This window comes from Zingiber officinale, unplaced genomic scaffold, assembly GCF_018446385.1.
Source record: "Zingiber officinale cultivar Zhangliang unplaced genomic scaffold, Zo_v1.1 ctg135, whole genome shotgun sequence".
NCBI lineage: Eukaryota > Viridiplantae > Streptophyta > Magnoliopsida > Zingiberales > Zingiberaceae > Zingiber > Zingiber officinale.
This window is the reverse complement of record NW_024589831.1, coordinates 153,608-167,204: the sequence shown is the minus strand read 5'-3', so window position 1 is coordinate 167,204 and position 13,597 is coordinate 153,608. Positions and strand designations below refer to the sequence as shown.

Genomic DNA, 13,597 nt, shown 5'->3' with positions numbered 1-13,597 from the left:
TTTAACTGAGTCATAGACGCTGATCCGATTGAGCTCTTATATTGGTAACACATAAGAAGATATAACTTTGTCTTACCATTTGTCATGAACTTGTCTCGTTGCTTTTTTGTTCCATCGTTATTCATCAATTTCTACTCTATCCTCGTTTCTAGTCATTTTTAAACCATATTTTATACAAACCATAATTTCAAAACTAGTTTTAAAAAGTACCTCTATTTCCTTTTTCCACATTGTAAACTTGCTCTCGAACTTAGGTGGGTAGATGTTTGATTTGACCATTTTTTGATCCCTTAGTCTAGTTGCTAAGTTAGCGGTTAGTCCTTCTGAGCGGTTTGACTCTAATTCCAATTGTTGGTGTTGCGAAAGTAATTTGAATCGTTAGAGGGGAGGGGTGAGTAGCGATCTATAAATTAAAAACGACTATTTCTCTTGCTAACTATTTAGCAAGGACACACACATTAAAAACAAAAAACAATTATAAAGAAAGAGGGCACTAAGTTTACTTGGTTACAACCCTGGGCTATTAGTCTAAGAACTATGAAAGCTCTATTATTTTCCCCTTCTTCGGAAATCGATTTAGAGGCAGAGAATCCTCTTACAGCAATGTAGCACAAGCATAGATTGTAAAGAAACTAGAGAACATAAACAGAAGTATTCGAATTGTGTGTTGTTTTAAACTTCGAACTTCATCCCTCTATTTATAACCTGTATATTTAATCTGACCATTTACTAATGTGAGACACTCTCCGACCGCCCAGAAGCGCTTCAGACATTTGTATTCGTCAAACTCAATCCACACTAGCAGTGGTTATCTAATAGCTTTGGATGACTCCTCACTTTCCTGGTGCCCTAAACTGCTCCGGACGCTTAGATTATGCTATTGTGGATGTCGTCTTGATTCGTTTCGTCAATGAATATTATTGACATGGTGAGAGCATTTGAGCTCCTAGAGAGCTTTCAAGCGTTTGGACTCCGAGCTCCTAGAAGTTATTCGGGCACCTGGAATTGTCAACTTCCGGACTTGACCATTTGTTGTCTTTCGATCACCTGTATGTCGACTCAGTCGCCTGGAAAAACTTCGTTTCGATTGCCACTTTGTGCAGTTTTCCTTCCAACTTCTTGTCCCTTGAATGCACTAAGCCTTTTCGGCTTGCTCTCGTGCATCCTTCTCATTCCGTTGGAGTATTCTCCCGTAGCTTGTCGTACCTCGGATGCATTGAGTTCGTCGGCTCTTTTTTCATGTCATCCTTTCTACTCGCTTGTGTCTTCTGCCATGGCTAGCTGTCTCCGATGCTCCTTAGTCATTGTGTACATGTGTGTTCGCCTAAGTTCTTGTACACTTAGACACACATATTAAATCTCTCAATGACTTAACATAAACTTACTTGAGGTTCTAATAGATTGTTGGGCGAGAAGTCGCTTGCGCTTCTAGATTTGACTGGTGGTTGATTTGTGGGGCAGAGTCATCCACTTCTAAGATTAATTAGACCCAAAGATCAGATAATTAGATTATCCAAAAAGAAATGAATAATATTAACCAACAAAATTAGTAAACTATATTTATTAATAAAACTCTTATTCTTATGCAAAAGGTCATTACGCTATGATATAATGTCTCTCGTGATTTATTTGCTTATATATCTTATCGTTGGACCGATGATACTAAGTCATTTGTAGTAAGTGATATCACCTTTTACTCTAATAAAACGCTTATCAATATAATAAATAAATAAACTTTACATAAAAAAATAAAATCATATTATTTAATATTCTTAAATTTATAAAATATTATTTAAATTTGATAACATATAAATGAACTAAGCTTGAATTCATATAACAAAAATCAAGTGGAACAATTATTTTAATGATTTATTTTATTTTAAATCTTATCAAATAAAATTGAATAGGCTGAAGTTTGGTTCGACTTAAACCTAATCCACCTGGACTGACACTTAGCAAGTAAGATTAAGATTATTGATCGGTTCGATTAGGGAGACTTGATCTACTGATACGTCAATAGTCAACGTTTGGACTGCTGACGTCTTGTATTGATGATGTCATCATAAAATTCATTAATAAATTAGTTATTAATGGAATATGAAGGGCCCCGCTTTTAATTGTTTATAATGTTAAAAAAAGTAGGTTTTCTTTTAAAAATAATTAAAACAATATTTTATCCATAATTTAATATGTAAACTCTCTTTTATATTAGATTTTAAAATAACTATAATTAAAATTGCCCGTAAATTTGCTTTAAATTAATTCAAAATGTAAAATTTGATCATGATCGTGCTCTTAAAATAATTTATCTCTAAGCGTTTGGTTTAAGGGAATAGGAGTGGAGAATGGGAATGAGAATCATTGATTGTCATTGTTAATGTTTGGATTATAGAAATAGGAATACAAATAAGGGAATGAATCCTTGAAATTGGGTAATAACTCATTCCCATGTACCTCCCCTTCAATGAGTCATTACCCTATTTTTATCAATCAAAATATTCTCTTATTCCAAAAATACCCTTGACCTAAAACTAAAATTTTCTCACTTAATATCAAATATCAAAATTTATTTATTTATTTTTTCTTCATATCACTTCTCTCTCCTTGTTCTCTCTCATCATATTTTCTCTCTCATCATTTTATCACACACTTTCTTTCTCCTATCACACTCTCTTTCCTTTTTTTTCATTACACTTTCTCTCTCATCATACTTTCTCTCTCCTCAATCTCTTCCATCACACTTTCTTCATTTTTTTTTTCATCATACTTTCTCTCTCCTCAATCTCTCCCATCACATTCTCTTTTCTCTTTTTTTTTCTCATCGCACTTTCTCTCTCCTCAATCTCTCTTGTCACACTCCCTCCTTTTTTTCCTCAACACACTTTCTCTCTCATCATACTTTCTCTCTTCTCAACCTCTCCCATCACACTCACTGTTCTCTTTTTTTCTCATTACACTTTCTTTCTCATCATACGTTCTCTCTCCTCAATCTCTCTCATCACACACTCTCTCTCCCCTCATTTTTTCTCATTACATTTTCTATCTCTTCATCCTCTCCCATCATAATTTCTCTCACATCATATTTTATCTCTCATCTTCTCTCATCATGCTCTCTTCTATCACACTCTTTTTTCTCATTTTCTCTCATCACACTTTCTCTCTCTTCATTCTTTATCACACTTCTCTCTCTTCATTCTTTCTCATCACAATTTCTCTCTCTTCATACTTTCTCTCTCTTTATTCTTTCTCATCACAATTTCTCTCTCATCATACTTTCTCTCTCTTCATTCTTTATCACACTTTATCTCTCTTCATTCTTTTTCATCGCACTTTCTCTCTCATCATTCTCTTTCATCATATTTTTCTCTCACATTCATCTTTCGCTCACATCTAATTTTTTTTTCTTATTTTCTTTTAAGGGTAAAAAAGGAAATATTGATTTATTTCGATAGAAAGTATGATTTAATCAAACATTGCTTTTAAGAGTGATATCCATACTCATACTCATTCTCATTCCATAATACAATAATTCTCATTCCGATTCTCATTCCCATGCTCATACCAAACGCCCCCTTAAAATAATATATCTATATTTTAAAGCAACATTGCTTTAAGATAAAATTCTGATTTTGACATGTTTTATTTCAAAAATGCTATTTTAACAACATAAATAATAAATAAAATATATTTTTTTACGTTTTTTAGACTTTATGTTTAAAAAATATTAAAAACATCCACTCTTTTTTCAGTATAAAATACCCTTATTTATTTTCTTATAAACTGAACGAGAAACAGAGTAAAATACATTTCTCACTACAGAAAGATCTAAATCTCCTCCCTGTATTTTTTTTTTCTTTTTGCAATTCCTACTCACTGAAATCTTAACATAAAAATCTAATATTTATAGATTTAGTTCAAGCTTCAAAATTCATCCTCCGGCGTTCTTTGTGTATGAAATCCGCTGCCTTACCGTCGACGTCGGCGACCCACCTCCCCTTCCACGGCGCCACTTCTTCCTCCTCCGCTTCATCGTACCTCCTCCTCGGCCGTGGCCGTGAAGCCTCCGGCGGCGCCCCGCGGTGAGACTTGGAGTTGGAGAAGCAACTTCCCATGCTTTACTAGTTGACGGCTTGATGCAGAGCGCTCCCTGTTCTCGGCTTAGGCGTGCTCTGTTTTGCTCAACACTGGGAGAAGAAGCTCTGGTGTTGCAATTTTATAGGCAGTTGCAGAAGGCCAAATCGCTTGCCGATGATGATGACTTGGGTCGTTCAAATCAATATGAACGGTTTGATGATTCTTGAGTGAACCGACCATTACCTTCGTTCTCCGCGGCTTCGAGGAAGAAGACCAACCGTTTGAGGATTCCTTGACCCCGTTTGACTTTGACCGTCGACGCCTTCGGCACACAAGTCGTTCGATGAAATGCATACCAGTGAACGAGAGAAGCTCAGCTGCAAGTGGTTGAAGTCGTTCATGGGTGGCAAATATGTAATGTACAAATACTTCAAAAGATCATTTATTTGTGCTAGAGTAGGTGCAAGCCATTTTTGTCTAAGGATGTGAGGGTTTGGAAATTGAGAAAGTTGGAGCTTGTAGGTTCAGATTGATCTTGACAGTGTTTCTCAGAATCTGATAAGACGGGCCTTATGGACTGGTTATTCTGTTCGACCTGTTTTGTCCAGGAATCAAAGCCCAACATTGTTCAATGAAATTAGCCAGCCTGTGGATATCGCCACCATTCCCCATCGATCTTATCATCTCATCTTGAGAGTGACAAAAGTTGCAGGGTTGCGTGGTGCTGCTGTGAGGGTGACCTGCGAACTGCACGTTCAGGGAACATTCAATTGAGGTGGGGCGCTGGTTTTCTGCTACCTGCATGGATTCAAGACACTGCATGGGTTTCCCGGTGTCTGCAACAGGACAGTGCTGCTGCCCATAACTTTGGATGAGGTCGCGGAGCTCATTCATTGTCACTGTCCCTGAAACTAATAGATGAAAGCAGAATGTGGAGAGAGAGAGAGATGATCAAGGTTATGGTTTATAGAACTACAAAGAATTTAGATGATTTTTTTTTTCTAGTTTTATTTCAAACAACTACAACCTACAAATATACAGAGAGCAGCACAACGCACAAGCTCACTTTCTCACCAATTTCTGAGGTGTTAGTTATTCCCACAACATTGGATAAAGCGTATGACACCTACAAGAAAAGGGCAAGCCCAACCAACAAAACTTGAAAACATTAGCAAGCACAACCCAAACCCATTTTCTCCTCCTCTATAGTCTCCATCCTACTCAAAACTGGCAAGAAGTGCCCAATCTTTGCTTCTGCTTCTGGCTAGAGGTCAAGCTTTTGCGATTGCAGAATGCATTTGATAACAACTCCTGAAAATGCTCGAGAAAAGCCCCCCATTGTTCTTCATCCATGTCGGAGAGCTTCACGAAACTGGTACTAGAAGGAAGCTTTTCTTCGGCGCTCCTGCTCTTTACACCCACAGTATCCCTATTGATCACCTTCCTAAGAGCAGTGTTTCGGTTGTAAGCTCCAACCTTGTTCCTTTGTGCCTTTTCATTGAGGCTGATGGACTTGAGTGATGCAGAAAGGTTGGCGGTGTAAGGTAGCTTCCCCTGATGACTTGAGAAGCCATTGCTTTCTGCCACGGTGATATTTTTATTCTCCTCGTCACTGTCCTCATCATCTTCCTCTATGCTTTCCTCCAACTTCGACAGAGGGTTTCTCGAGCAACCTCCAGTGAGTCCACAACCAAAGGATTGCAGTGAGTTATACATAATATGCTGATCTTCCTCGTTGTATTCCATGAGAAACTGGAATGTGTCTTCCTCTTTAAGATCAGAATTCAAGGAAAATACCTCCCTCTCTTCCACAAACTTCCTTACTTCCATGCATATGACCTCCAACTCACTGGGCTCTTCTTCCATTTCACTAAATTCTCGGCTCATCATCTTGCCAATCTCCGATAGGCAAAGCCCAAAAGCTGCTGCTTCCTTCAGGAAAATTGTGCACAAAACCAAAACTCGGAGGCAGGCTTCCCGAATCATTGGCAGTTCCATCCGAAGCATGTCACAATCTTTAACTGGATCAAGATTAGCTATGTATTCTAACTCATCCTCCGAAAATGGCACAGATGCCTGCGGCCAGTGAATCCACTCGAAATAAGGATCCTCCAAGCCCTCTGGCAAGCAGAGACCATGATCTATAGGGATCAATTCCATTCTTCCTCCAAATCTACCAACCCCATTCTCAATCTTTCTCACCAATAAATTCCCAGCATGCCTATCCGTGTTGAAAATACGGATGTCAAGTATGCCAATTCTATGTATCCCGGCAACAGGAAAACTCGATGTTCCGTGGTCGCTAGCATCAAAGTCATGTGGCATGAACTGCTGGAATGAAGCAATCTTGCTGATAACCCGTTGCTTCCTAACTCCATTCCAATTACTGTTATTCATCTCATTGTTGACATGGAACACTGAGTGGGTGATCTTTACTAGCGAAGTCGGAGGAACATTTGCAAAGTTTCCATAGTCCAGAAGATAAGCGGCAACCTCCCTGAAGCCTGTCTCCCCAACACGCACGGACCTTTTAAGACCTGGCTGACCAAGGGCTCTTCCAACAAAACCTTTAGGGTTGTTAGGTGCAAATGGCTCCTCGTCAGTTGGTTTCACAATTGCAATTTTGTCACCCTTCTTATTCCTGAAGTAGTAGGCACCTCCAAGTCCATTATGAATAGGCACAGGATCAATGCCAATTTTGATAGCCTTTGCCGCATCTTTGATAAGCTGTTTCGTTCGAGCACAGCAACTTGAGCAACCCAAAATCTCAATTGGCCCACCAAAGTCCCTTTGTTCAAAATCTTTCATGGTCGGGGACAGGCATGGAGTAGAGCAACTCCTGTGCATGGAATTGCGAGTTAGAAGCAATGGGGAATCACTGCGGACAGCACTCAGATCATTCTTTAACTCAAGATCACCAAACGTGAGCGAGCTCTCCTCAGTGGGAACATTGAGAACAATTTGCAGTTTTCTCTTCACAGTGTGCACGTTATCTCGACGGTCTAACTGGAGAACATGCACACAGCCAGTCTCGGTCTGGACAAAGACTCGTCTCTTTCCTACTGGTTTAGCATCACAAACTCTGTTGCCACAGAAATCACCACTGGAAGAATGTAACACTGCAACTGCCATTTGGGTCTGAACAGGACTGTCCAAGTTGGGAGTCATGGAAATCACAAAGGCGCGAGGAAAAAAATCAGCGTAGTTAGTGAAATGAACGTAAAATCTTCTTCCGCTTCTTCGTGCGCACGCCAAACACAGAGGCCGACGCGGTTACGGAAAGGGGAAGATGTACAGTAACGATCATTAATTGGAAGGAGACCACACGCCTTACGTCAACAACAGAGAGATGTTATGGAGGCCAAAGCGATTCCTTTACACTCCCAGAGCCATTTTATGTGCAGGAAGAACCAAAAAGCTGCAAGAATAATAAATCGTCATAACTGAGCCATGATATGCACAAGACGTGAAGTTACAATTACAGGTTAAAATCGATCGGCTCCATTTTCTTTGCGCAATGAACGGGATGAAAAGGAAGCAGAAAAAAATCATGATACGCAAAAAAAGATATTTTTTTTTACCGGCATATCGAAGAAAAAGGCGATCTGATTGCATATAGAATCTCGAATCTATTACTTCGTAAAAGCAGCAAACTACATGAGGAAGCCAAGCGATACCTCAAGAATAGAAAGCCTTTTGAAAACAAGTTCCTTCACAATCCATCGATGCATATCTCCCAACCGGAAACAAATATACGTCCCACGACTTGAACGTTGAAAGCTAGAAACTAACCAGTAGATTCAAAGATGTCGAACCATCATTCGACACGGGGAAATTGGTAATTATAGAGGAAAAAACAAAAACGAAAAAAAAAAATTACAGAACAGATAGTAGATAGTTTACTTTCCTACAAAAAAAAAAAAAATGGGAAGAAAATTTCAAACAACACGCCTTTCCGACAATACATAAAATGAACCGCGGACGCACGTAATTTTACACGCTAAAAATCGGTGTTATCCATCTAACTTGCCATAAGCACGAAGCAGCTTTGCCAAACCGAAATCGACGCCAACCCTAAAGCCAGATCTAGCAAATCAAAAAAGAAAACACTTACACGAACAGTAGCAGATTAAGATCTACCCATCAACAGCACGAGATCCAAAATCCTAACACGAACTGCGAGCGAAACAGGGAAAACCGATGCCGGCCGTCAGATCCGACCCCGTGCAGCACGGCACGGACCGGGAGATCTATCAGCACGGCGAGAGGGGGCGGCGAACCCTAAACGAGCGGCTTCGTACCCTCCTTTCCACGCTTCACCCCGATCCCAAACCAATCCCCTGCTTCTCCCTTAAATAAAACAACTTCGCAGTCCTCGCCATGGCGGCGATAAGGGTTAAGGAACGAACCATGGTCGGGTCAAGGTTTCATCATACCGCGTCCTCATAGTTTTGTCCCTACGCGACACGATCAATCACCGTTCCCGAAGACGTCCCCATCAACCACACGATGCGTCCCACTGGTCCTAATACTACTCAGTCGAATACCCCTGCTTCTAATTGGAGGACCTTGCTTATGGGACCCACATAAATCGATTGGTATATTTGGCTAGGCAGGGAGGCATGATAAATGGAAGAGTTTGTATGTAGGTACTCGTTTCCTTACCTTTTTTGCAATTTGAGAAAGATCGGCGCGGCGCCCGCATAAGGAGGGGTAGATTTGTGGCGAGAGGCGGACCGAAGGAATGGAAGAGTCTGGAAGAAGCAGGAAGACCGTCGGATGAAGCGGGATGCGAGCTGTCAGATAAGACCGAGAGAATGACGTGGAGGATAACGATTGGACTATTTTTGGCGAACGCTGATGCGACGTGGACTCTGGCGGAATGGGTGCGTTGGACCTTTAATAGAATCTTCATAATGACTGCATTCATTATACAAATACACAGCCTTGAAGAATACTTAATTATTAAATATTTTTAAAGATGCACGATCTATTAAAAAAATGGACAGAGATTCCTTTCTTTTTTGAGAAAAAAAATTAAATCGACGAAGATATATGTAATAATAAAAAAATTAATCAGGATGGATTTTGATAAATCTGAAATGATCGATTCTAATTTTCTCTCTATTAAAAATGAAAAATAAAATTTTTAAAAAAAATATGAATCACAATTTTTTAAAATTGATCACGAGTAGAGATGCAAATTAAATACTCCTAACCTTACCTTAAAATTTTGAATTTATTTTCTTTGAAAAGAAATTTGTTGCCTCAAATGGAATCCACTCCAATGAGGTCTTTAAGAAAAATCTATATATTTCTTGTTTTTCCACTTAATATAGTCAAAATATTTTGGAAACTCTTATTATTTAATCCGTAATCATTAATTAACATCTATAACTTACCACATTTCAATTCAAATATAATAACACCATTTGTTTGTCACATCGGAATAATTAAAAGATTTTCAAATGAAATTGCAAAATATTTCTAAAAACAAAAAATCACAATAATTCAAAGATTTGGTATGCTGCTCAATCATTTTGTTAATGCTAGCCATTACGTTTAGACGATCTTTATTGCGGGACTCCAAATTATCCAAATTATATTAAAAAAAAATAAATTACAAAATCAATTTATAATAGAGCGGCAGGGGATTAGGAACTGTCGGAATTTTTTTTTTCCGATGATATATATATTGAATTATCCTAAAAATTAAAAATGAATTTTTCCGATTTTTAAATTCAGATTAATAGTATAATTATAATAAATTAATTGAACTACTTACAAATAAAAGAGACGGAAGAATTACATAGTTACAACTTAGGTGATTGTTAATCCAATATAAATAAAAATAATTTCTTACATTCGAAGCTGAAAGATGCATTGAATATGGTCCAAGCCACCTTCAATCAGAGAAATTTTATCGTCAAAAATAAAAGTTTATCTTCGACTAATGGTTACTAAAAAGCGCTTCCATAAGTTGGAAAGCGCCTTCGACACTGTTGGTCGAAGGTGCCTTTCATGAGGCAGATCAAGTCCTTAGCTCATCTCTTCACGTGGGAGATGCTTCGACTACTTGGAGTTTAGCTCACCTTAACTCAACTCCGATCATCTCCTCGAGCAGGTTTTTTTCCCGACTTCTTGTCTCTCGAACGTCACACACGCCTTTCTCATCTACCAATGTACTCTTCCGCAGCACCTCGTCTCTCGCAAGGACGGATCCAGGAATTAAAGTGGACTGAGTTGATTCTGAGTTGATTGAGTTTGTCAAGGATATTATAGAAGGGGTCCGAGTTTACTTTATAAGAGCACATTATCATTTTACCTTTTCCTATATTTTATTAAATTTTAAACAAAATTATATACGAATTTATAAATAGAACTGTAAACAATTTTAAATAAATTAAAATTATATTTGATATATTATTTGAGGTAGATTAATAATATATTTAAAATAAGATTAGAGATAAAAATTCTATTTGAAATTAATTTTATCTGGTTAATTTTAAAATAAATATATAAATAATTTTTTAATCCAACTAGAAATGTAATATTTTTATCTCAAAATTAACTACGGACTTTTACTATACGGAAATTTATATATATATATATATATTCTAATTTTCTTATAGGGAAAGAATTATTGATAGGGTGAATTAATATGTGTCTAAAATATTTATGTAATTAAATTTATTAGTTATTGTTATGTACGGTAAAAAGATCTTCTTCTCATGTGAGATGACCAAAGTTGACTTTGAGATAGAGGTGTGAAATTCAAATTTTTCAATGATTTTGTCAAAGGGCTGGGCTACAGCACAGCCCAGCCCTTACATAAATTCGTTCCTGGTCTTTCAGATGCACCAAGTCCGTCGACTCCCTTCTCGCTAGCTATGTCTTTCGCTCAACTTCTTGTGTTCCTAAGCTTTTGCATACTTAGACACAAGGATCAAATACACATGATTTAATTTGGTTGACCACATCAAAAATATCATGGGATACTTGTAAATTTTTTTTTTTTTTGATGTGCATCAATTGAAGTTAAAGTTAGAGTTAAACAAAATGTAAAAACATGGTTATATAAAGTAATTACAATTATAACAAAAGATTGTAATACAATCTAAACTTTCAAAATATTATCCCTAACTTCCCTGAATTTGTACTATTTCTTCCCCTTGGTCCGATAAAAAAATTACGAAAAATAAAATGAACAGATAAAAAATTTAGTAATAATTTTCTAGGGACAAATTATAAGAATTACTAGACGATTAATATTTTTTCAGAAATATTTTTTAAAAAATATTTTAACAAAAATAATTTTTAAAAAATACTTTTAGATTTCGAAAAATCTTGAAACTTTTTATTAAACTTAAACAGAATAATCTATATCAGTAAAAAATAAATCACAGAAAAAATTAGTTTATCAAACAGAATTGATTTATCTTATCAAAATAATCAAATTTTCAAACATAAATGTTAAAAGATATATTTTTCAACTATGAAAATTCTGCTAATTTTACTAGATATGGAACACAAATTGTCTAATACTAGAAAAATCAAAGTTCCAAATTTCTATTTTCCTAAATTTTTAATATTAAAATTTAACTTTTCAAAAAATAATTTATAATAATTCAGATAAAATTTAAAAAAAATATAAAAAAATTTATTATGATAGAAAATATTATGTTTTATCACAAAAAAAATAAAAAATTTCAAATATATATCTACAAAATATTTTTAATTTTTAAAATATCATTTTAGTTAATAAATTTAAATAACTAAACAGTAAAAAAAATAAGAAAATTTCTATTTGTAGATCAAATTATCAGATAGCATAGTAAAAATTTGCAACTCAAACTATGAACAATGACATTTAAATAATTTATTTAAACAATGTAGAAAATAAAACACATTAAATTTTAAAGCAGGCATAAGATTAACTTAAATTATTCATTTAGGAATCCAATATAAATTATTTTCTACTAGATTAAATGATTAATCAAGAATTTTGATGGAACATAATTTTAACAATTTTTCTAATTTGACACCTATGATTTTTGATATACCAATTGAACCATCTATAATTTCTAAAATTTAAATTTCATAAATATTTTGAAGTTGAATATGCATAGTCAATTTTTAAATATTCTATTTTCTCTTTTAATTTATTATTTTCAAATTTAATTTTTTCAAACAATTGTAGTGGGCATGCATTTAATTAATTTTCTTTTCAAATTGACATTTTCATTCTTTTATTTATTATTTTTAAATTTTAAATTTTAGCTTATATAAGAATTTAGACATTAATATTATTTCAGAATAAAGTTGATCAAGACATAGAAAGTATATCTCACTTACCATATTATGTTCGAATTTGGATGCTCTCCCTTCGTTGCTGTTTTCCTCGAATGTAACTTCTCCTTCATTGATGTTTTCCTTTTTGGTGACTCGCCATGAGTGCTAGTCCAGAATACTCTAGTTTGGACTCCGATGATGATTCATCCCACGTTGCCTTCAGATTTTTATATTTTGGTTTGCTTAGCCCTTTATTTTTCTCCTTCTTTTTCAGTTTCGAGCAATCGTCCTTAACGTGCCCTTCTTCTTGACAGTAATAGCATCTTACTCTCCGTTTTTCTGGAACAAATTTCGTGGCCTGTTACTTGTTAAATTTGTTAGATTTAAAATACGTAGAGAATTTTTTTACCATGAAGGTTGCTTCGTCGCTTCATCTTCTTCCATCGATGAGTCTGAATCTGGTCCGCTCTTCTAGGCTTGTAGTGTTAGATTCTGATTTGGTCCCTTTCTTTGTCCTGCACATCGAGATTCGTGTACCGAGATTAGTGTACCTCGAGGTCTTTGGAGATATAGTAGAGTCTACTATAGATGTCCACTACGGTGTTCTCAAGAACACATTTAGAACATACCGTTGCAAGTCTCGATTAGTTACCGTTTCTCCGAGGTTTGTTAATTTGGTGATTAGCTGCTTGATTTTTCCATATAGATGAGCAACCAATTCGCCTTCTTCCATTCGATGGTTACTGATTTAGTTCTGGAACATGTCCCGTCTCGCGAGCTTTGTTTCGGACGTTCCTTCGTGTAGCTCCAGAAACTTCTCTCAAAGATTTTTTACTGATTTGTAAGTTCTGATTTGACTGACTTCCTATAGTGGAAGTATACTCAGCAGGTGAAATTTGGAAGTCGACTTGTTCTTTTTTTAGTCTATTGGTATTCTTTTTTTTCAACTCCTTGTAGGCCCTTGAGGGTTATAAAAATATATTTAATTATTAAGAGTAATTCAAAATCAATTTTAAAAATACCTCCATACACTTCTTCCATATAACAAACTCTCCCTTGAACTTAAGCGAATAGATGCTAGGTCCGATCATCGTTTTTGTACTTCAGTTGGTGTTAGTCATTTTGAAGTGGTTGGGCTCTGAAACCACTTGTTAGCGCAGGTAAGCCGACAAGAGGAGGGGATGAATTGTCCGAAAGAATAAAAATAAATCTTTCTCAAGCTTTCAAATCA

General features: G+C 36.0%; 1 protein-coding gene across 2 annotated transcripts; it reads right to left on the bottom strand.

The window, feature by feature from the left end:
* Positions 1-5,056: 5,056 nt before the first annotated feature.
* LOC122036289 (phosphatidylinositol 4-kinase gamma 5-like) lies at positions 5,057-8,427 on the bottom strand. 2 transcript variants are annotated; one of them, XM_042595571.1, is made up of 3 exons: positions 8,189-8,427; positions 7,409-7,492; positions 5,057-7,222 (listed from the first exon to the last, which is right to left on the bottom strand). In XM_042595571.1, exon 3 carries the CDS (start codon positions 7,204-7,206, stop codon positions 5,296-5,298), a length of 1,911 nt encoding a protein of 636 aa, XP_042451505.1. In that variant the 5' UTR covers positions 7,207-7,222; positions 7,409-7,492; positions 8,189-8,427; the 3' UTR covers positions 5,057-5,295. The 2 variants fall into 2 exon arrangements, with proteins under 2 accessions (XP_042451505.1, XP_042451504.1); XM_042595570.1 differs by having other exon boundaries at positions 5,057-7,492.
* Positions 8,428-13,597: the final 5,170 nt, after the last annotated feature.